Source organism: Spermophilus citellus, assembly GCF_964194105.1.
Source record: "Spermophilus citellus genome assembly, chromosome: 16".
Taxonomy (NCBI): Eukaryota; Metazoa; Chordata; class Mammalia; order Rodentia; family Sciuridae; genus Spermophilus; species Spermophilus citellus.
Genome location: NC_138196.1, coordinates 46,501,075 through 46,527,062, shown reverse-complemented (window position 1 = coordinate 46,527,062; position 25,988 = coordinate 46,501,075). Strand labels below are relative to the sequence as shown.

General features: G+C 36.8%; 1 protein-coding gene across 1 annotated transcript in view; it reads right to left on the bottom strand.

The window, feature by feature from the left end:
* ZDHHC2 (zDHHC palmitoyltransferase 2) overlaps positions 1-25,988 on the bottom strand; it is a 66,146-nt gene that overhangs the window by 36,628 nt on the left and 3,530 nt on the right. The window contains exons 2-3 of the mRNA XM_081269723.1: positions 4,510-4,536; positions 2,099-2,193 (exon numbers count right to left, since the gene is read on the bottom strand). Of these exons, the coding sequence (XP_081125849.1) occupies positions 2,099-2,193; positions 4,510-4,536 (122 nt within the window). The remainder of the gene's footprint in view (positions 1-2,098; positions 2,194-4,509; positions 4,537-25,988) is intronic.

Sequence of the window (25,988 nt, the reverse complement as noted above, 5' to 3'; positions counted from 1 at the left end):
AAATTATGTGGACAGTCATAGAACAGACTCAAGCAGTACAAAATGTTAAATTTCTTTTCATATGGAACCCTCCAGCTTTAGTGTGGAAGATATCATTGTGCAGAGTTCGGGAAGGGAATGTAGGTAAAACTGAAACAGTACAACATGGAGACCATATGTCTTGGACAAGGGAGATGATTGACAGCCTGAATTAGGGCAATGATAGAGAAAAAAGAGAGAGAGAGAGAGAGAGAGAAATTTTTTTAAAAAAAAGGCAGAGGGGATATCAGGAGGACTTGGGTGCTGAGGGAAGGTTGGGAAGATGGAGAATTTGGATATGGCTCTGCCAAGCTTCTGGCTGAAGGACCCTGTAGATAGCAATGGTATTAACTGACAGAAAAACAGATGAGCCGTGGCTTAAAGAAGGAGAAGGTGATGACTTGTGTGTTCTGTGGCTGATAGATCAAGGAGCTGTGTTTGGCAGGGAGATTCTAAAGTTTGAAACTCAGAGGAGAGTTCAAAAAGAGATTTGGGAGTTATCAATAAAGAGGTTGTAGACAAACCTCCAAAGTGGATGAGGCTACTTATGATAGAAGTCGGCATTTTCCTTCAAACCTACAGCTAAGGCCAGGATGGGGGGAACATAAACAATGGGAAAGAACTAAATACTGTATGAAAGGAAAAAAGAGGCAGGGAAAGGAAAAGAAGTGGAGAGTAGAAGAAGAAGAAAAGGCAATATATAAAAGCATTCTAGTCCAATCATACCATTAATTGTATGCACATAACTGTGGTTTTTGTTTTTAATTTTCTTTTCTGGTCTGATAGCATATTTATGGTCCTGTATGACCACAGCTACATTTCAAACTGGTGACTTCAGGAAACAATCTGAAGTGATCTCTTTCATTTTTTTCCTTTCCCTTCTTTTAACTTGGCCTACTAGAACTACACTGTTATAACAAAGTTCATTTCGATTCAATAAACATGTAGAGGACTAAGTGATTTCTTATCTTTAGGACAACCTTGCTAATGTTTCAACTTACTTTTTTTTTTTTTTTGTAAGAATTCAACAAACATGTACTGGGTTAAGTGCCAAAAATATACAAATCTGTAAGATTTCAACCTTTGATCCAAGAACCAGATAAAAGATCTGGGAACAAATAGAACAAACTTTCCCCCCCCCCAAAAAAATGCAAATTTAATTTAATCATGTCATTCTACTTAAACCTTTCTATAGCACAGATTGTAAGCTGTTCCCCAAAACTCAAGTCTTACCTTCTTCTGTAGAGGTTAACATGAGCATTGAGAATAAAGACTAAACTCCCATCCATTTAGGAAAAGTGTGACCATATAACTAAGTTCTAAATCGAATTGGAAGTGATATCAGTAACTTCTAGAAAGTATTTTTAAAGAAAAGGGCATTTACTTCTCCTCGTCTTTCCTACTTCCTCTGGTCTGCTGGATAGAAATGTAGACATGATAGCTATAACTTCAGCTATCCTCTTAGACCAAGAGGAGGCCTTGAAAACAGAAACTACACATGATAGAACAATAAGGTAGATAAAGCCTACATACTGGAAGCTGTGGACTAGCTTTAGATTTTTTTTTAAAATATTTTTTAGTTGTCAATGGATCTTTTATTTATTTATATGTGGTGCTAAGGATCGAACCCAGGGCCTTATACATGCCAGGCAAGTGCTGTACCACTGAGCCACAACCCCAGCCCTAGCTATAGATTTTTTTGGCTGTCGAGAAGGTAAGTTAAGCCATTCGTTGTTGTTTCTGGTAGCTGAAAGCCAACTAATACATCTTTAGTATGGCAATTATAATAGAATTCTGTCTACCTGCCAGCTCTATCTATCCATCCATCCACCCATTTGATATTTGACTCTAACGTAGGAATGGAATGCATAGCAAAGTTAATACCGGAAATACAATAACCATCTGGTACAAAGGTAATCTTTATCAAGTGAAAATTCAAGTATTTATTAACATAGCATTTTTTTAAAACTAAAAAAATCACTATGCCCTTTAAATCTGTAACACTAGTGAAATGAAGAAAATTTATTTTTCAGATATCAGTATTACTGATTTCTCTCTTTAGGATAACTGTTAAACTTACTTCTTTTGAAGGATTCATTGGTAATGTAAAGATAGTTTTCCAGTACGACCAAACAAACATTGCAAAAAGTAGATGATAAGCCATCAGGCACACAACTAAAATGAGAGAAACATAATTATCATTGTGATGTGCAAGTACATACTCAAACCATGATACTCACAAAAGATCTGCTTGTTCTAAAACAGCCAAGTTACTAATTATGATAAATCATAAAAATTCATTTTCATCATACTAGAATAAGTACTTTTTAAATATAAACTTAATGCCAAGATTATTTCTAAAAAGACTCCTAAATGCATAAGTATATCTACATCCATGAATTAAATGTTCTCATCTGCAAATAGGCATGTATCTATTTGTAAAATGGCTAAAGGGACCCTTTTAAACTGTAAAAATTAGGCAGTTATGCCTGCAACCTTAAAGAATAAACACAGCATTAAACAAATGTCAGATCTTTAAAAACATTGCTTTATTGAGAGAGACAGCAAATGCCATTCCTGAGAAGCTGTCTGCTCATTTATTTTGCTCCTGTCTATGCTGGTGGCCCTCACTAATGACAACATGTGTAAACAGGCCAAAGAGGTGCTTCTCTTTGTCCACTTAGACAAACAGAGATTTCCTTCAGTGGAAATGCAAGTGCTTTATCACATGGGACAATCATTTAAAAAAGCATTTTGAATATTTTCTTTAAGATAATATATAAATATACTTTGTGTGGTGTTTTAAAGTCTTGGAATACCATACAAACTTAAAAATACTAATTTTGTATGCAGTGATAATAATCCACTCTGAATAATACATTAATACACAATTCTGTGAGATATAGTTGAATAGAATATGTTTAGTATTTTAAGCCTTTTTTGGTGAAGATAAAGCATTTTTAAAATTTTTATTTTTTGCTCTTTTTAGTTATACATGACAACAGAATCAATTTTGATATAACTGTACAAGAATGAAATATATCTTATTCTAATTAGGACCCCGTTCTTATGGGTGTACATGATGGTGAAATTTGTTGGGAAAAGTATAAACGGCAGCCGTACCCCAGAGAAAAAACCCCAACATGGCGCCTAAGGACTTCTTCTTCCTACCTTCTTCTTCTCTGCAGTGGCCCGAAAAGTTCCCGCCCTTGTGAACTCTCCCGCAGGCGCCAATTTCAAATCTCGCTGGCGGGAACCTTAGCCCCAATGAGAGCTAATTCCTGGGCGCGGGAGCTGATATCTGGAAGAACTTGCCAATAGACGGGCGGCCTGCCATTTATCTAAGCCCTACCAACTCCCCTTTAGTTCTACATAAGCACACAGCTTTTTGCAATAAAATTGGAATTCTCCCGGCGAAGTGTCTTTGCGTGGGGAATTCTTTCAGAATTCACTATGGTGTATTCATATAAGTACATAAGAAAATTATTTCAGATTCAATCCACTGTCTTTCCTTTTCCTACCCCCCACTTCCCTTCATTCCCTTTTGTCTAATCTACCAAATATCTATTCTTCCCCTTTCTACCTATAGGACTTTTTGATTTTTCTAAATAATGATGACATTCATATTTATAGAATCATTAAAAATTTCAATTATCCGATAAGGCAATAATAATTTGAATATCTCCAACAGGTGTGAAATGACGACAGCCAATGGTAGTTTCCATAAATTACGTAGATGACTCAGTTATTAGGTAATAGTGTGAGTTGGGACATAGACTATTGATATCCTTGTACCTGAGAGTCACAAGAATTTTGGGCACAATTACTGCCATTTGGGGCTTGAGTTCTGTTATGGTTTAGATCCAAAGTGTCATGTCCCCCTCACCGCCCAAAAAGCTCATATGTTGAAAGCTTGATCTCCTATACAGCAGTGTTCAGAAATGTGCCCTTAGGGAGATGAATGGATTGTGAGGGCTCTGACTCATCAGTGGATTAATCCATGATAAATTCTTAGCTTAAAGAGCTATTCGGATGTGGTGGAAACTTCAGGAGATGGGGCTAAGTTGTTGGAGGAAGTAGGCCTCTGGGGGGTGTCTTTGAAGTGTGTATTTTGTCCCTGGTCCCTCCCCCCCACCTCCTGGTAGCCATGAGGTGAGCAGCTTTGTTCTGAGGAGTTCTGCCCAGGGTCATGTTCTGCCTTCACCACAAGCTTAAAACAATGGAAACAGCTCACCCACCAAGGACTGAAACCTCTGAAACCATGAGCCAAAATAAATCTTTCCTTCTTTAAGTTGATTTTCTCAGGCAAATTCTTTGCCAAATATCTGACAGAATTCAGTTTAGGAATTTAGAGAAATAAGATATCTTCTTTTCATTTCTCAAAGAGTAATTTTTAATTGCAACCCAATCTAAATGGATACAATTCATTTTTTCCAAACTTTAAAAAAAAAAAAAAAGGCATACTGGTAAAAGGAGCATAATATATTTTACCTTGTTCGCCAATGTTTTCCATGGACACTATGGAAATAGAAAACAAAAGATAGGTAATAGGTTACATGAAGCTCATGGCAAGCGTACAGTCGAAAAGAGATATAAGGCATTTACATAGGTTAATAATTTGGCTTCCCTCTGAACCCACATTCTTTAAATATTTGTTCAACTTTACTGAGAGGAAAGGTAAGCACTATGTGGCATGAGGGTGGGGAAGAAAGATTGGCAGCCATGCCTTTATTGTGCACTTCAACTCTGGCTCCCACACAGCAAAGCAGCATTCATCAAGTGTGCCCCGTGGGTCTCAGCCATGTGTCTGTTGGCTTATTGGTTTCGCTTCAACCACAGGGTTCAGATAAAAGCAGGGTTTACCATATCATTACATTCCAGAGACATTTATTGCTTTTTATCAACTGGCCACCACCTGGCTAGCTCTCAACAAAGAATAAAATGCTGCATCCAGGGCACATACTCTTCATATTTCCAACAGTTCAAATTCTCACTCCAAGGAGTCTGACTGCTCCCTGCTGTACAAAGAGGAGCCCAGGCAATGATGGGAAACAGCCATCCCTCAGGGGACACTGTAAATATGTGAAGGTAGCGAATGGATTAAGATAGGAGCCAAAGGAGCAGAAACAAGCTGGGACAAGAAACTGAATTTAGTAATCCAGACCATTTTCTCACTTTGTGTATTGTCTATTTGTTTTGCTATCCATGTAGTCTTCCTGTGTCTGTTATAAAGTGGGTTTCTCGGAGGGTATTGGGGGTGGAGTTTGGCCTAACTCAGTTATACCATAGGAACGTTTGATTTCATGTATTTTTGTTCCTACTTGGTTTTTTAAAGGGGTACAGGATTCCAGTTCTTAGCTCTGGAATGAAGTATCACTGCCTTCAAAAGTGCTAGAATCAGGGTAATGTGAGAGATTTTTAGGACTACCTCATCCAACCAACCGCTTTCTCAAACAAGCTATTGAATGTCAATTTAGGCATTTCTAGAGCCAGCAGGGGCCCACAGCTTTGGAGAGCAGCCCAATCTATTACTGGATTGCTCTAAGAATAAGAAAATTCATCCTTACAGGATGATAAAAATTGCTTCTTGTGGCTTCTACCTGTGATATCTAGGCTTCCAGTCTGTAGCAATAAAAAAAAAATCTAAATGATAGAACTTTGAATATTTTAAAAGTTACTGTTTCCCCCTTAGATGTTTTCTTTTAGCCCAAATAATAAGTCATTTCCAGGTCTTCTACCAACTTTGAAATGTATGGCACCTGCTCTTCAGAATGGGCCTGACAGGCAGCACTGTGACCTATGACTGACCAAGAACCTGTTTCACAAGTTTACTTTTTCATAGACTTTCTAAAGTGGTGAGGCTGAAGGCATAAGAAAGACTCCGGCTGGGCTGTTTCCTGCGTCTGAACCTTCACCACGTCTACGCATTTCTCTCTAGGCACTGCCTTGCTGGTCTTTGCTGTTGCTCCAAAATTGACTACATACAACTCTTCATCAAAACTTCTTGTCCTTCAGAGGACCTCATCTAAGGAAATGGAAAAGCGATTTGACTCCATTTGTGCACTTATGTATATGACCCTTAAATGACCATGCCATTGGTGTTGGTGCTTTAAAGAAAATGCATTTGCTATCCCGTGCCTCTAGCTGTCAGAACAGAAAACAGTAAAAGAAAATGACATTTAAGAAAACAAATACAGTTAATGAGTTAATCATCTTTTTGACCCAGAACCCAACTCCACAGTTGGAAATACATTCAAAGACATATTTTTAGAAGTTATTTTTGCCATTTATGGCTTGTTTTTCCCTAAATGTTTTTCAAAATCCATAGATGCTCTATATTTTTTATGATTAATCAAGTCATACTTGGACACATATTAGAGTAAATAATTCTGATGTCATTTGTCGAATGAGATTTAGAAGTCCAAAAAGGCTACATCTGATTTCACTCACCAAGATGAACCTATCCAATTTCCTATAACCATAAGTTTTTAATTTTTGTCAGTATCACAGGCCAAAATGAAAATCCTTCTGTTTTAGTATTTGTTTCCCTCATTACTAGTAAAGTTCAGCACTATTTTAAAAATACTATTGGTTTTTCCAATCTCTTCTGAGTGAATTCTGTCTTTCTTATTGGTTTACTTTACTTCTGAGAGACTTTTATATATCTTGGAAAATTATCTCATCTGTAAATATGTTATAAGTAAAGTTATATGTAACTGTTTTCAAATGATTTAACAAATACTAGCAAAATTTTATGACTTATCATTGACTAAATAACAGTATCAAAATTTTCAAATTATTTCATTAGCAGATATATGAAGCCTACTAGGGTTTTGTTTTCATTCTTAGGACATGAATGTTCTCCCAATCATGTTTATTTAATTAGTATGTCAGTGATTCACCTTGTAATTTTCAGTTTAATGGCAGAGTTGTCAAATTTCAAAATATCCTTTCTCATTGTGTAAAAACATGAGATAAATCAGAAAATATAACGTCATTTTCTAGTGACAAATCACAAATATTTGTAAATGGCTAATTAAGAACAGATTGCTTTGTAGGCTCAAATATTTTTCTTACATGTATAAAAAACTATATGGAAAATATAGATGCATTTTTGAAAAAATATTGATGTAATCAACTGTAATTTGATTATTTACATTGTGTAAATAAAATTAAAGAATTAAACAGCAATATTGAACACATTTATGACAGATCTTCCAAAAATAACTATTAGTTTTTTGTGTGAATTCTGAGTTTTAACCCAGTATATTTACATTATTAACTTCATAGAATTACTCAACTTTATTACTCAGCCTGAAAGAAAAAGGAAGTTATGGCACTTGCAAGTAAATGGTTGAAACTAGAGAACATCTGCTAAGTGAAATAAGCCAATCCCCCCAAAAAAACGAAGGCCGAATGTTTTCTCTGGTAAGTCGATGCTGATCCATAGTGGGGGTTGGGGGTAAGGAAGAATGAAGGAACTTTGGATTGTGCAGAGGGAAGTAAGGAGAGGGGTGGGGCTGTGGGGATAGGAGGCACCGTAGAATGAGACAGACATTATTACCCTATATACATGTATGATTACACTACTGGTGTAATTCTGCACCATATACAGCCAGAGGAATGAGAAGTTGTGCTCCATTTGTGTGCTGTGTGTCAAAATGCATTCTACTGTCATATATAACTAATTAGAACAAAATTAAAAAAAAAATAGAAGGGAGACCAGTAGAATAGAGGAAGGGCATCAATCAGGGGGAAGGAGGAGGGGAAAGGGATGGTACTGGGGAATGAAATTGATCAAATCATACTGTTTTATTGTGTCCACATATGAACATATTATAACAGATTACACCATTATATATAATTATAATGAGCCAATAAATAAAGAAAATAAATAAATTTTTAAAAAAGAATTAACTTCTTTTGTTTGTTTTTTGTTTTGGTACTGGGAGCCTAACAGGATCTTGAGGTAGGCAAGTGCTCCACCACTGAGCTACCTCCCCAGCCCAAGAATTAACATTTTGGAATCGAGAAATGTCATGGATACTACAAGGCCAGGAGTTTGGGTTATCAGGTATTCTTTTTCTGGCAACCCTTTCTGCCTAACTCCCCCTCCTATGATTCCTTTAAGTAATAGAATGGTGACTGGAGAAAAGGCTGAAATGGTCAGTCATCCATTTATAATTGATAAATGTGATAGTTTTTATGATAGCACTAATTATTCTTTAAGGAATCTTGATTTAAAAATAAAACAAGCAGGGCTGGGGCTGTGGCTCAGCGGTAGTGCACTTGCCTGGCATGTGTGAGGCACTGGGTTTAACTCTCAGCCCCACATATAAATAAATAAAATAAGGTCGATCAACAATTAAGAAAAAAATATTAAAAATAAATAAATAAAACAAGCAAAACCAAAGTTGAAGAGTAGGATTTGTCAAAGTGAAAAATCTCAAATACAGAGAAAACTTGATCCATTTGTCTTGAAAATATCATTTAAATATATTACCACCTTATCTCTTCAGCCTGAATTACCAAGCAATCGTTTTGTTCCAGGTGTCAGTAAACTACAGCCCTTGGTCCAAATACAGTCAGCCATCTTGGTTTGGGTATGAAGTCTCATGAAAGGAAGGCATGGTTTGAATGTGGTAGTGTTCAGAGGTGGGGCTTTGCAGGAAATGATTAGATCATGAGGGCTCTAAATTCACCAGTGGATTAATCCTTCCATAGCTGAATGGGTTACTGGAAGATGGTGAAAACTAGGAGGTAGGCCATGTTATGGGCATGCCCTGGAGGGGGATTTCTCATCCACTGCCCCTTTCCTCATTCTGCATCCTGGTTGCTAAGAGCTGGGATTTCCTCAGCTACACCCTTCACCAAGTGTCTGCTTTGCAACGACCTGATTATGGACTGCAACCTTTGAAACTGTGGGCCAAAATAAACTTTTCCTTCTTTAAGTTGTTTGTGCCATTTTGGTCACAGTGACAAAAAACTGGCACATACCTGTTTCTGTAAATAAAGTTTTGTTTAAGCAAAAACACATTCACTAATTTAGGCAGCCCCCCCTTTTTTTTTTGCCTTAAAAGCCTAGAAGACTTACTATCAGTCCCTTCAATAGGGAACCTTAATCTTTTCTCTGAAGACCTTCAACTGAACAGAAGAGGTCCACTCATATTATGAAAAGTACACTGCTTAACTCAAACCCTATTATTTAAATGGTAATCACATCTAAAAAGTTCCTTCACATTAACATCTAGACTGGTGTTTTACCAAACAACTGGGCACCTTCACCCAATCAATTGGATATACAAAATTAACTGCCACGGGGCTGGGGTTGTGGCTCAGTGGTAGAGAGCTCGCTTTGCACATGCAAGACTCTGGGTTTGATCCTCAGCACCACATAAAAATAAATAAGTAAAATAAAGGTATCGTGTCCAACTACAACTAAAAAATAAAGATTTTTTTTTAATTAACTGTCATACCTTCTATCAATAATTTAGTTTTATTCTGAAAATCTTTTTCTAAGATTTGTACTGACCTTTTTTAAAAAAAATATTTAATTTTTGTAGTTGTAATTGGACACAATAACTTCATTTTATTTATTTATGTGTGGTGCTGAGGATGGAACCCAGGGCCTTGCACGAGCTAGGCGAGTGCGCTACCACTGATCTACCCCAGCCCGTATACTGATCTTTTATACCAATTCTCAGGCCAAGTTTTTTTTGACATATAAATTAATAAATTAGAATGGTATCTAACAAATGACTACAAATATAGTGCATCTTTATGTACCTATTAGAGGAAAAGCAATAACAATGTCCTTTGCCACATTATAGAAATCTGGTGACAAATAATTTTACCCAAGTTACATTTATTTATGTACCTATATGATTGCCTAAGGATGCAGGATGCTATCAAACCCTATTCTCTAAAGAGCTCTAAAAATATTCATCAGTTTAGTCTAGGTTTATTTAAATTCAATCTTGATTAAAAACAGGGGAGCATCTCAAAGATTATTCCAGTCCTAGATTTTTTTACCAAGTGTTTTGTAAAAATTTGGCTTTGGTGATTATACATGAAGAGCTTGTCAAAAACTCAACCTATGGACAAGCAGCAGTACAGTAAACTGCTGGTAATTTAAAATGAGTTCAACAGTTAGTCATAAATACAACTAAAATGCAAGATTTCAGATATTAAAATATGCCTAGTAGATAAAAGATGCACCCCCCACGCCCTCAATTAGCAAAGAACAGTCATATAGTTGCTCTAGAACAATTCAGTCTCTAGGTATTTTCACTGCATGTGTATCGCTATGCTCTTTTTCTTCATCATCTCTTTTTCTTGTCTTCAAATTCAAACTCTCTCCTTTAGAGGAATGATTTACCTTAATTAATTATACACAGTGACCTTTCTGTATAAAACTATGCCATTTCCAGATTTGTTCTCACACAGACATATCTTAGTCTCATATAAGCAATCTGATGATGAAGAACACCAAAAATAAGAGGTTTGGTTCTCATGTATTAATCTTAAGGATAACTTCATAGCCGGACTCTTTTTTCCTGCTTATCTTTAACTTATTTATTTTTCCACTCTCTTAATTATATTATCCCTACACTGTGGAGCATAAAATGGTAAATAAGACTCTATCCCAGTGCTCAACAAGCTCAGAGTTTATTTAATGATTTTCCTTAGAAGTGAAAACTAACTTGAAAAATTGGACGCAGCTATTAGAACATTTTCAAATAAGTAACAGAAACAGCTCAGATTCAAAAAAGTAAAACCAAAATACGAGGAGCAGTACATTTAAATATGCTTTACTATCTTCTGTCCTAACAAAACCTCTTCCTTGACATCAGGTTGACTTCCTTGACTGCCATTTTTTGCCCTGGCCTTTTCACAAGACAGCTGATTTTTAAAACCATCTGAAGTCATTGCCTCAATCTGAAAACTTCCTCCCTCTTCCTGGACCAACTCCATGAATCCCCCGCCCACCATCATACTCCACTGGTCACTTTTGTTGAGGCCTTCAATGCCCTTTCCCTACTGCTAATTCTCTACACTAAAGTAATTGGACACAATTAATTACACTCTTTTTGAAATACTTTGTCAAACTGACAGTGAATTCTGACAAAACTGGCCAGTGGGATCTCCGAAAAACAGAACTATTTGTCCCGTCAGCTACTTTCCAAGAAGCTCTATTTCATTTTTAGTGTATTAGGGGTCAAAATTGACATTGCTACTAGACTATTTCAATGACAGGCCTAAGAAAAATATGTTACTCACATCAGTATTTCCAGTTTAATTCTAATTGTATTTTTTATTTTCCTTACAATATATCCACTTGCATTTTTTATTCTTTTACTTTATTTCATTTTATTTTATCTTTGATGATGGGAGTGAACTCAGGGTCTTAGACCATGCTAAGCATTCACTCTGAATACCCTCAGCCCTACTTACATTTTTAGTCTTTATCAAACATTTTTTCTTTGTAGTCCTCACGAGTTGTGATGATATTATAGACAAGGGCAGTGCCTGCCTTCCTCTCAGACATCATCTCATGCTACTTCTCTCTTGTGCACAATGCTTCTGGATTTTCTTGCCTCTTAAACATGCTAACACTGTCTCTCTCTAAAGCCCCTTCACTGGCACTTAACCAGGTGACAGGAAACCTGAAACCTTAGTCTGATCCTCCCAGCAATGTGACCTTGATCAGAACACTCAGCTGACCTCTGCTTTAATTTTATATTTTAACAAAAATTTGGACTTAAACTTGAAGACTCCTCTGGTTATAAAATTATTTTAACAACTATTTTGCTGGATTTAAAAAAAACTGACTTAAGAATTTAGAACAGAAGTTATTCAAAAAATAAATTTATTAGTGGAGTCAGGGAACTGTAGTTTCAGAACAGAAATAAAGGGTAAGGGTGAATCTTCAATAGGTTCACCATTTGGAGTCTCAGCATAAAAGCCAATTCTAATCTCACACTGCAAAGTAATCTACGTTCCTCACTAGATGCCCAGCCAGTTCCTTAAAAAAAAAAATTCATTTTGTCATATAAAAACCTTGATCTCTCCTAAAGTGTACATTAATGATGATGTCATCTTACCCAAAACCCTCCTAAGACTTTATACTACATTTACAGTATCACAGTTTCTTTATTTCAGTCTCAGAGGTCAAGAACGATCTGGCTCCTGCCCACCTCTCCTCTGTGATCACTTCTTGGTATTAGTCAGCTGACTCACCAAGCTACAGTCATGCTGAGCTTTGATTTTTAGAACACAACAAGCTTTGGTGTCTACCCTGTCTGTAAAGTTCGCCTGAGTACACACCTGGTCACTCTTCATGACCATCAGCTGCAGTTTAAATGTCAGTTTCTCACAGAGGCTCTCCTGCCCACTTTGTCCCTGTAATTAATATCTCAACACAGTGTTTTTTTTCTTAGCACCAAGCACAATCTAAGGATTTTTGTTTGTTTCTTTTCTGTCTCCCTCACTAAGGTTTGCATTCTGGCTGTACCACCAGTTTGATGTTTTATCTTCACTAAGTGATTTAGCCTCTCTAAACTTTATCTCAGTGTTCATCTCACATGACTGTTTTGAGAATTAAACTAGGAAAGCAAAAGCACCTAAAATAGAATCTGGCAATCATTAGGGTCTGTTAGCTGAATATGGAGGATAAATACATTGCCAAACAGTGAATGTTAAGAGTAGGAATTCTCCAAAGTTTAGTGCTAACAGTTTTATAAACAATCTAAAGAAAAAAGTACACAGTGAATTTTTAGCTTGCTAAAATTTTCTGGAGAATGAAATGCCAAGTTGTTAGGAATGAATTACTGGAAGACCTTTTAAGTGTGAATATGCAGAAAATTTCAGAATTACAATGTTGGCAAATTAATATAGGAACAAAACTGAACCAGTGAATATTTTTTTCCAGGGCTAAGTATTGAACACTGGGCCTCACACGCACCCTAGGCAAGTCCTGTACCACTGAGCCACATCCCCAGCTATTTTTAAACTACATTTTCTTAATCTACCCCTCCCATAGTCCTGTTCCTCTCAACCTCACCCCAATCTGCACCCCACCATGCCCTGTCCAAATTCTAAGGTCTGGCATCCATGGGCATCTCAATATTATGCCTGGAGAACAGAGTTATATAATTTGGGAAGAAATAGGACTTCCCTACTGATTTGATACATTTCCTCAGAATTTATATCTAACAAACTATAATGATCTAAACTATGGGCTAAAAGTAGTTTAGACCAACCTTGGAAAATGGCCCTCAAATTATTGGAGACCTTTTATTGCAGAATGGCTCAAAGTAATACCAAAGACAAAAGTGAGCAACAATAAGTAAATATAAACCAAGACCCAAGAAGTCTCTTGGAAACAGTCCAGAGGGTTTGACTTGTGGGTGGATAGGCCTCTAGTAGTCACCAAAATCCTCTGCATTGTGTATATGACACATAGTATTACAATATTACAAAACTAACTGCCCTGTGTTAAGAGAAACCAACCTCTTAAGTCTGTGACACCCAAATACATCCCCTGCCCTGGGGCTGCCTCCTTCTTTTCTACCTGCTGGACCGTAAGAGAAGAGTTCATGCCACTGCAGATCTTCAGTGATGATACCTCTACACAGACTGGGAGACTTAAAAGAAATCTATGGTTCCGGTTCTGAGGCCAGAAGACTGAGATCCAGGTGTTGGCAGACCTGATTTCCTCTGAGGCCTCTCTCTCCTTGGCCTGCAGTGGCCACCTTCTGTCTTTTTGCATCCTCTTTCCCCTGTTTCTCTCTGTATCCAAATTTCCTCCTCTTATAAGGACACCAAATCTTAATAGATTAGATAGAGCCTACCCTAATGGCCCCATTTTTAACTCAATTACCTCTTTAAAGATCCTATCTCACATTCGGACGCTCTAAAATTTTGGATTCTATCGAAGAATTTTGAGACACACACACACTACACACACATCAAAATATCCTTCTAAATGAGTCTGCAGTTGGACAGGGTGAAGGCTAGATGGAGTGACAGGGTATCTGTGGGTTAGTAAGGGACAATGAGGAATGAGACTAAAAGAACTAAAGGAAGCCAGCCATCTGTTGAATGCTTTATATTTGCCAGAATGTGGGCTAAATGCTTTAAATATACATCTCATTTAAACCTTCTAATAATAAGTGACATAGGTATTATTATTATAATTTTTAAAAAATCTCTCAGAGGTCAAATAACTTCTAATGTAATTCAAGTCATAATTTACAAGACTGGAATCTAAATATGGGCCCACTTGACCTCAACACTCTTTCAAGGATTCCGTGTGGCCTCTTGGGACCTGCAACATCTTCCTGAATATCTACCCCACTGGGCCTCTTTGCCCTAAGCAGTCATTCCCTTCTTTGCTTGCTCCCAAGTACAGGTCTGTGTTGACACTCATGCTACCTGGGGGCTGCTGGGGGATACTGTGGGAAGCAGGGGGTAACATACCCTTTTTTGTCACCTTTTCCTTCCAACCTACATAAAGCACTTGGAAAAAGATAATTTAACAAACTCTGGACAGAAATAATTAAAATATTTGGTCATATTTCAGGGCACTGCTTGAATCTGGACTTTCCTAAGCATCTCATTTTAAGAACTGGAGAAGGAATAGGGTTCTGGGTTTTTAGGCAAGAAGGAGATGGTGTCCCAGGAGTCAGGCACTGGGACAGGTGATTCCTGACCTCCAGCCTCATCAGAAGGAAAGAGAATTCTGGAGATCTGTACCACCCAGCCATACTCCAACAGTATACCCCTCACTTGTAGAAACTGATATTAAGAAGGACAGAATGTGGAATTGTCCTTGATTGGTAACTCTTAATTCTTACATTTATGAAAAACTTCCAAGTTAGAAGCATTTCTCCCCTGCTCCCAACATCATTTCATTTTCCTGTATTCTATATTGTGGTAAGAACACACAACCCTCTTTAAAAATCATTTTAAGTTCAGCAGTATGAAGTATAGACATAATGATGCACAGCAGATCTCTAGAACTTATTCATCCTACATACCCGAAAACCTTTATACCTGTTCAACAACAACCCATTTGTCCCTCCTTCCAGGCCCTATGCAACCACCAAACATTTCACCTCTGTTTCTTTGAGTTTGACTATTTTAGATCCCTCACCAAAGAACGATATAGTATTTGTCCTCTGTGACTGACTCACCTTAATTAGCATAATGTCCTCCAGGTTCACCCATGCTGTTAGATATAGCAGATTTAAAAACATTATTTCCTTAGCAGTTTAACAACCAAGTCATTGCTCGAAAGCAGCTCTCCTCTACAGAAATGGTGTAAAATCTAACTGAACCAACTGAAGGCTAGGAACATGTGTGCCTTTCAATGTATCAGTTCTGAAAAGGGAATAAAGACTGTCTCATGACTATGGCCCTGAAAAACCCACTGATCCTTTCTTCTCGGCAAGTGGAAAGGCAATTCCTAAACCACTGGCTGTATTAAGAAGTGTGGATAAATAAGGAAATCTGATCTCAGGGCTGGCCCCTGGATCTTACTGTCCTCATTTTGAAGCTTACTCACTGGAATCCTCTAATCTCTCTGTCTCAAAGTAAAATAGAAGAGATTCCCAGTGCTGAACAGTTGTACAGATTTCAGGGCAGGTGTAAATTTACTTATCCTGTACAACATGACTACAACTTGTAGTTCCTACTCTCACTGAATCTTTTCCATTTCAACCCCCTTCCTTTCCAATTCCAAATGCCCTCCTTCAGGAACCACTAGAGAGGCTATGACTGACATGACTGGCTCCTGGGCACCAAAAAAAAAAAAAAAAAGGGTGTGGTAGGTACTACACCCCCAACAAGGTTCTACCTGTTGAGGTTCTACACACAATGATTTTTCTACTATCAAAGGGAAGGTCAAGTCAGGTGTGGTGGTGAACACCAGTAATCCCAGCCTCTTGGGAGGCAGAGTCAGGAGGATTATAAGTGCAAGGTCAGTCTTGGCAACTCAGGGAAAGCCTGTCTCAAAATAAAAAATAAAAAGGGCTTGGGATGTAGCTCAGTGGTAAAGTGTTCCTGGATTCAATCCCTAGAGGTAAACAAAAAAAAAAAAAAAGGGGGAGGGAGAGGTCAAGTAGGGATTTATATCCTGAAACAGTCCCTTCATTAGAACAAAAAATTTTAAAATTGGAAAGGCCTTTGCAATTGTCTTGCCTAATATAACTACTCATAATATTTAGGAAAGGCCTTAGCAATTGTCTTGCCCAATACAACTACTCATAATCCTTCCTATATATCTGTATGCATGTATTGGTAGCAAGCAAAAGTCCTACTTGTATTTTGGTTATTTTTTCATTTTAAAAATACATGTGATGAGGTAGAAACCATTTTTATATTGTATGATTTAATGTCATTAAATCAGTTTCTCATTATTAGGTATACTCAAAATTATCACAGAGGACAATACTGAGAGTACTTCCCCCCCACCACTCTCAAGCATTAACTGTTTGATTTGTTAAGCAGAAACACTAATGATTCCTCTTTGTCTCTCAAAGGAAACACAATCTTCTAAAACTACCACCCAGGGTTAGCAGCTACATGTTGCGTACTCTAGGACTAGAGTACATGCACAAGTAGCACATTTACAAATTAAACCAGTATTTCTGGGTTCATAAAAATTATTTGACACTCTATAGTACACTGTAACTCTCTAGAGGAAGAAATTATGTAAGGCTGTAATTCCAACCTTTGTGCTCACGATTCTCATGATGGAACAGAATTTACAGTGGTGCACTTAAAGAGATGAACTAAAAGATTTACAGCAACACTAACTCCAGCAATAATCACTGCAATATAGCATGGGGTCACAATATGTGTGAAAACAAGCAAGGGTATCAAGCTATTTGTAAGCTTCTCTTCAGAACTGGATCACTGGGAAGCATTTTTTCTTTAGCAACTTCACTGTCATATTTATGAAGTTCTCATACACAATCTTTCTTTGGTCCCAGCTTACATCACATAATGCCGTTCCCTTCTTACTTGCAATAAGTTATACCCTCGCTCTACTCTGTATTTACCTGTAACACCAGCACAATCTGACACACTGCTGAAATGGTAGTTAGATTCACTTGAAACAAAAGTAAATCATAAGGGTGACCCACAGATGAAAGATTTGCATGACTACTTCTGAGACACACTATAGCAAAGCAATATTATGCAAATACCAATGCATTATACCTGGATGTATTCATTAATACACATGAGAAGTTATAAAAACTTGTATAAGGAATTAAAGAAAATAGCCATCAATATTTGGAATAAGCCTCTTCTGCTCCATGTGAGAAGCTGCATCTCATGTTTCCTGCTGGGATCTCTCTTCTAATTATAAGTATAGATCTTTGGTTTACTGTAGACCTGCAGGCACTACAAAAACCTTGCTATTCATTCATGAATCATGATCAGCCCCTGGCCTATGGATCAGGATCTAGTTCATAATTAATACCATGGGCTACTAACGCATCTACAAAATGTTTTCCCCACTTCACTCTATCAACCCTAACTTGCCCAGGTGGAGTACCATTGGCACTTGCTAACAAGTTATCTTTAAAGAGATTAAATTTCTGTTATGTTTCTACTCTGGACTCTCTGGTTACTCAAAAAGTGTAGTTAAATTCTTGATTATGCACAGTAAGCCAGCAGTTCTCAAGTTTTCCACTCTGAGCATGCCTGATGGCCAGGATTTCTTCATGGACAAAATAAGCAGTAATGAAGGCTACTTCATGGGCAAAATGGGACTATTCATAATTCCCTGCCCATCAACTTTCCTGCTGAACCATGGAAGTAAATACTGGTGGTAACATTGATACATCCATCTCATGGATACCTCTAGAGACCTTTAAATGCCCACATGTTTACAAGGGCATATATATACAGACTTCCCTGGGATCACATTTCCATCAAAAAAAAAAATCACCTGCTCTGGAAAAAACTGTATGTAAATCCTCAAAAAATTAACACAAATTTACCATGTTACCCATAAATTCCACTCTTAAGTATATGCCTAAAATAATTTAAAGCAGGGACTTGAATAGATACTTTTACAGCATTATTCAAAAATAGCCAAAAAGGTAGAAACTAAAAAGTGTATCAGTGAATGAATAAACAAAATATGGTATATACATGCAACAGAATATTATTCAGCCTTAAAAATGAAATTCTAACACATGCTACAACACAGACAAATCTTGAAGACATTATGCTATTGAAGTAAACCAGATAAAAAGGTCAAAACTGTATGATTCCATTCATATGCAATAACTAGAATAGTCCGATTCATTGAGGCGTGAAGTAGAATGGTGGTTATCAGGGTTGGTAATGGATACCATCTAAGGATATAGAGATTTGATTTGGGAAGATGAAAAAGCTCTAAAGATGGGTGGTGGTGATGATTGCACAACAATGTTAATTCCACTGAACAGTACACTTAAACATGGTTAAAATGGTAAATTTTTATGCTATGTATATTTTACTGATATCAAAAAAAAATCAATTGCTCCATAGTCTATTCTCAACCACGAATTAGGTTAATATGCAACTTCAGCTAAAATTTTCTTTCTCATCTCTAATCATTTCCGCATGGCAGAGTTTTTGTCATTTCATATTTTCAGGAAAGAAATCCCAGAATTTATAAGTAAGAGAAGAACAAAGCTTTATTAGGATGCAGATGCCTAGCTGGGCATTTCTACTCGTGAAATAGTTCATTCATGAGTCTGCCCAGATTCTTAGTGTCTGAGATCCAAAAGAATGCTGGGGCAAAATGACAAATTCCATTCTTCCTTGACCTTCTGCAGTTCACACAAGTACATGAAACTGTGAATGTAAAAATCCTAATTCTGAGGCTCTTGGATATTCCTTGCTATATCTGTCTCAGATTGATAGCCTTAAGTCAAAATTAAAGTACATTCAATTTTCTCTGTTTAAGAAGGCTGAGGAAATGAAAGAAGAAATTGAAATACATTTTAGAAAGTCTTTCTTTTTTAAAAAATATAACATGGGTAATAATTTCAGCAATCTAATGAGAGGTTTTAGTTAACTGAAAACTGCCAAAATGGATTACAGAATGTCTGGGCAAAGCTGTTTGAATGCTTCCTGCAAATCCATTTCATTATATTTTAGTGGCTGACTTATAAGCACACTGGGGGGAATATTTTACACACTTTAAATTGTTATTATTTATTTTATAGAAAGATCATTATAATTTAATCATCTTTTAAAATTTCAAATGACTTCTACAATGTTATCTTCTAAATTCTCATTACAGATAATTAAATTTTGAAGTCCAGAAAGAAAAGTATTTTATTATTATATGTGAAATCATAAAAATATTACAAACTTATGAACATCTTGAATGAATAAAAAATAAAAAGCTAAATCAGAAAGTCCTTTCATGAAGGATTCAGTGTTCTTTGACACTTGAAATGTCACTTTGTTCACAGGCTCAAATTAAACAATTTTGCAGGCATTCATTCATTTTTCATTCTACAAAGCAAATGTCCTGAATGCTACTACATGTTAGCCTGTCAGGCACCAGTGCTACAATGACGCACAAACCAGATGTGGTTACCATCCATGACATTTTCTGTACACCATCTCCAGATAAAAAGAAAATTAAGTTTACCCAACAGAGGAGAGCCCTTTAAATTTAGACAGAATTATTTCAGATATCCCAGCAATTTACACATCGGTATATGTGACTTTTTGGTAATGCTTTCACATTAAATCCAAGAGTCAACAGTAAATTCACAACAAGGGCTGAATGTCCACATTGTTCAATTCTCCGGCCTCATTTTACTTGATGTATGAGTATCTTTGTCAAAGTCAACGCCCTTTCCCTGCGAGGCTCCAGGAAACCACATTTTCTTAGTTTTCTTCTACCTAAGGGGTCACTCCTTCTTGGTTTTTGCTACTTTCTACTTAACTTTTAAGTTCCCAGTATTGATCACCTTTGGTCCACTTCTCTGATCAATTTACAGTCTCTCCGTCTTTTGGGAGAACAAATTTTTCTGTTATCAAGTCTTATAAGTCAAAGACTCCCAAACTGATTCCTCCATTCTAGACCTTTCTCCCATATGCCAAACTCCTATATGAAACTGTTTCTTCAGCATCTCTATTTCAACATCAACATAGCCATTACGATCTAAGGCAATCCCTCTGCCTGCAACTCTACTCTACCTAGAGCCTTTTGCATCTTGATTGATTTCCATCATTCCAGTTGCTCAGGCCAAGAACAATGGAAATATTTTTGGCTCTTTTCTTCTACAGCTCATATTTATCTGTCAGGAGATTCTGTTGTCACTACTTTAAAAATACATCCAGAATCTAACCACATCTCACCATTTCCACTACCCACACCAGGGTTGGATTCACCATCATTACTCATAAGGATTTATATAGTAGTCCAGGCTCTAGGGCAGCCAAAAAGTGTTTTTTAAACCTAAGTCACAACATGTTACTTCTCTACTTAATTCTCTAAAATCATTTTTCATGTCACTCCAAGTAAGGCTGAAAAAAGTGGACCTAAGAGGTCCTGTAAGAGCTGGACCTCTGCCCTACCTCTCTCATCTTGTCATCTCCTTTTCCTTGCTCATTCTACTCAAGCCCAAATGATCTCTTTGCTCCTCCTCAAACGTGTTGAGCAGATCCCTGCTCAGGGCTTTTATACCAGTCACTCCCTGTACGTGAGACCCATTTCTCTTTAACACCAGCATAATCACATTCCCCAGTTCCTCCAGGTCTTCACTTAAAGTCCCCTGAACACTCCTGCCACCTTACTTAAAATTGAAACCTTCCCTGGCTTCCCCAATCCTTCTTGCCCTGCTTTTTTTTTTTTTTTTTTTTTTTTTTTTTTTTTTTTTGTCATGATGCTTAGGACTCTCCAACAAATTATATAACCCATTTATGTATGTTTCTTATTTGTTCTCCTCTCCATCCCAACTAGACTATAAGCTCCAAGAATAGATATTTTTTGAATGAACGAAAAGTATGTTCCAAAATTATGGCTGGTTGAAAAGCATTCAATTCTTGGATTTTGTATTTTGTTAAAGGGCAAATTTATGAAAGTGAATCCCTGCCACCTTTCCCCTCCTGACATACAGTTCTCAGTTCTATATATATTATTTTTTCAGTATGTAGTCGTCATAGAATAAGCTGTATTTCATTAAAATATGCTCTAACAAAAGCCCTGTTTAAGTCAAACTGGTCTCTGCCCTCCATCTTTCTACATTAACTGACCTCTCTAGGAATGCCCTAGATAATCACAAGTCATAGTTAAGTACATAAATTCCTGACTGCCTTTCTTCCTAATACATGTCACATCAAGCTGCCTACTTGGTAATAAACTTGACCACTAACTGGCCCCTGCAATTGGGAGCAGGCTTATGACTTTCAGCTTGAGGCTCATAACTGAAAGTCTTTTTTCTATAAATGGCATCAGGTGTCTTTTGTGACATCTCAAGCTCAGCTGTTCTGCTGCAGGCTGTCTTTTCCCCTACAGTACGCAAGATGTGGATTATGTGTACATTACAGACACTATTTTAAATCCTGCCATCCCTCACCTCCCTACAACTCTGCTGAAAAGTCACACTTCAGATCCAGCTTCCATACCTCTTTGCAATAACCCACAGCCCCCAAAGGGATCAGGGGCACAATCTGGGCCGAGGTTTTTGTTTTGGTACTGGGGATTGAACCCAGGGCTTCCCACATGCCAGGCACGTGTTCTACCACTGAGCTATACCCTTATCCCCTAGTCTGAATTTTAAATTATGTCACTCCACACATACTCTTCAAATACAATGAAAATTCAGTTTTTTACATAATGCAATAAACACAGAGACAGAAATTTAATTTTATCTGCACACAAGAACATAGACAACCATGACAAAGCTCCCCCTCCCCTTAATAGACTCCTTTGGACTATCCTGCTCCTTTGGAATAGCAATGCTAGTGAATAAATCCAAGGAGGTCAAATTAACTTAGGTACAGCAAAAATGCTTAATTGCACACTTCATATGGAGGGAAATTTCAGGATACCATGGAGAAAACACTGGCAGAGAAATAAAACCCAGGCATTGACCAAAGCACTTCATTTGTATTTTTAAAATATAATCAACGACATATCTATAATGAACAATCGTTAAGTGGAGAAGTGCAGAGGAGTGCTAAGATGATAAACACAGCATATTATTTTTGCTCACAATAAACACAGCATATATATTTATCTCTCAAATAAAAATGGATTTGTAACACCTTGGACACTAATATTTATAACTGAATTTAAAAGCTATAATCAAGTGAAAAGTCAAATTAGGAAAGAAGCTACATAAGTGTTACAAAAATGTGGTGCTATAATTTTTAAATGAAAACCCTCAGGTTATCACAGTTGCCTTCTTTATTGCTATCATATATATTTTTTTAAAAAATCAGGGCATCTACCTTCTGCCACTGCCCCGACTCCTACCTTCTGCCTTTATAATTTCACTTTTTCCACTGTGGGCATCTGATTGATGTAACAATAAATACATGTTAATAAAATTCCCCTGAAGGAGTTAGAAAACATATTTCAACAGTTTTTTCTAATGGACTATTAAAAAACTCCAATTGTTATGTTTTTATTAATTCTCTATACTATTTCTAAATTATAATATGCAATAATATAATTTCACATAATATTAAAACTGTCTTTCTAATGATCTTTGAAATCTTGCTTTCCCAACAGACAGCATGAAGAATCTATGCCATATTCTATTCTGTCATTTTCAAGTTGGACGAGGCAGTTATTTTTACAGTCATCACAAAGAGTGTGCTGGAATCTCAAGGGAACGATGAACCCATCAATTCCTACAGAAAAGAAGGCTGGGAGATGTGATTCAACTGTCAAAGTACGTGAAATCAGCAGTATAAATTATGAGATCTAAGCCATAGCTCCATTTTTCTGTGAAGGGAAATCACAAATTTTCCATCAAGATGAAAAAGACAGACAAATGAAACAAACAAAAAAAAAATCAGTGGAGAGAACATCTCAACTCCTTATACATTAACCTCTGGAAAATACTTTCCATTTTTGTTGCTGTTGCTTTGTTTTTTGTTTTATTTATTTATTCCTGGCACTATTTTTCTTCCTGGAAAGCAAAAGAGATCAAACACCTGTGCTTGCTGAAACCTACGGCCTGTGACATGGATGCAACAAGCTGCACTCAGCCTGTGGAGCTGAAGCTGGAACCACTTTTCAAAGCTGCAGGCAGTAGTGATGGTTCCAGAGCTCCATGGTGGCCAGTCACTAGGGCAGTGGCTCCTTCAGAAGGCCATTCCAGAATAATCTCAGCTTGGCTTCACCAACCTTTTCTTGGTTTCTGTCCATTTTCCAAACTAGGTCCTCCAATCTTTTCACAGATTCAATGAATTATATTTATGAAGTTCTCTGCCCAGTTTCACCCAAGTCACAAGCCCTGGGCTGACAGCAGAGTAAAAGTGGCCCAACCAAGCATCATGTAAGAAGTATGGGAGCTCAAACAACTACCCAGTTGGAAGCGCAGGGCAAAAACTGCTGGTCATAAACTACCTCTGAGATATACATACATACATGCGTGTGTGTGTGTGTGTGTGTGTGTGTGTGTGTGTGTGTATTAAGATTTATAACATGACTTGTATTCATCATTACCTAAGAGTCCCATCAGTCTCTGCATTTTCTTTACTAATTGCCCTTTCACATTGGTCCAAAACCAATACCCAGGTTCCCAGGAGTGCTGTGTCTCATCTTCCATTTCTGCTCTCCTACCACTCACCCAGAAGGGTCATTCTGAAAGGTAACACCTCTTGCCTCCTGCCCAAGCTGGCAAAGGCTTGAGGTTTTGTATTCTTTCCCACAGACAATTGGTTTTTTTCTTGGCTATTAGGAAAAGATCTCTATTAAGCTCTCTCTAAGTCATTTCTAGGGAGGAAAACACTTGGCATATAACAAGGGGTCAATGAATGGTTTTGAATGAACCTTCTGCAAGCTTCACAAGTTGACTCCTTTCTAACCCTGTGGACACGCCTTCCCTAGAGACAATTACCTTGATTTAAGAAATCTCCCTCAGCTTTTAATTACTAGAAGCCTGCACCTATTTAATGGCATGAATGTCATTTTCAGGAAGCTTTTGAAAGCAAATCTTGCTACAGTAAGCCTTAGTTTAAATTGAGTTCTGACAGCAAGATCCTATTCTCTATTTATTTCCACCATGTAACTGGATGTTCTCATACTCCAAAGAGGTTAAATAAAAGTAAGTTAAAAAAAATCACAAAAAGATTAGTTTATTTAATATTTGCTGAGCATCCCTACATGCTAAGTCTATGGTAATTGCTTTATATAAATTATCTCTAATAGAAATTAAACAAACAGTAATGACGTGTTGTCTAGTACAGCAAAAGAAAAATAATTTGGTGACACACTAAATGGAACCAAGAAAAAATTAAGTAGCATCTTTTCTCCTATGTCTCTCCCTCCCCCTGAACCATTTCCATTAATGTCAAATGTAGTATAGAACAAGAATTTGGAACATATCTTAGATTGCACATTTGAATTTTAGATTTGAAGAAATGTTGAGATTTTAAACCCTTGGTCCATAAACTTCAACTTTTAAAATACTTAACAATATCAAGAAAAATCACAGAATATACATTTTTGGCAATATTATTGCCAATAAGAAATCATGTTTAAAAGAACTTAGGAATCAAATGTTTTATATGTATCATTTTTCTATGTATGTGCCTTCTGTTTAATTTTAAATTATTTTACTACATATAGATAGTAACACCTATATTCCCAAGGTCATCTGTCTGCTCTTAAAAAAATAAAGAAAAAAGCCTTAATGTCCTACATAGTTTATAAAGTGATAATTCACAAATAATAATAATGTTCCTTTCTGCATGGCTCGAAATCATTTCCTGCTGGAAAGCACTTTAGAGACCCTTCAATCTCCATCTTTGAACTTGCAATGGCCTTGAGTTAATGGTAGATCACAGCTTAATAGAATATGAAGTTTTATCTATTTTATCCTCAGAGATATTTGTTTGCATGAAAAATAGAAAACACAATTATATATCTACCAAACTGATTCTTAAGTTTGTGGATTACTTCTTTTAATTCTTAAATATCTCCAGTAATGTGTACAATATAAGAGGTTGCAATCATTGCTGAGGAATGTTTATTAAGAAAGACCATTTTGTGAATGATTTAAAGCCTCAATGCTCTAATGGTATAATTTCTAACATACCCCAAAAGTCAGCAAATATCTGATTTGCCAACTATTTTTGTCAATAAAGTTTTACTGGAACACAACCACGGCCAATTTAAGTATTTTCTATGGCTGCTCTCTACCACATGGCTAGCAAAGCCAGAAATATTCACTCTTTGGCCCAAACTATATAGCCTTCTAAAACTCTGAAATCATTGTAGAAAGGCTATTAGCTTACTTTCAGACCTGTGTTAATTCTTACTAAACAACAACAAGAGTATTAAAAAGACCTGCTATACAAATTCACTGGGTTAGGAGATTTGGTGAGGCATTTGGTAAGAAGGGAGACATTTTGATATGTGTGCCACAGCAGTGAAAGTCACAGCTGACACCTTTACTGGGTAACTTGGGAACAGGACAGAACTTGTAGCAACTTTGAACATTAAACTGCTTCATCCATGATACAGGAAGAGGTTGGCCTAGATGACCTCGGAGCCTGTCGTTCTTCATGATTTTGTAAAAATGACTTAAGTAAAAGCATAAGCAAACATGGAAATGTGAGTACACCACACAACAGTCAATGAGGTCTCCTAGCACCTGCCCATAAAGAGAGCAGAGAAGTAATACACCATAGAAAAAATTTAAAGCAAAATGGTTACATGAGAATATGTGGCAGTTATTATAATACTCTAGCAAGTTTTTAGTAAATTT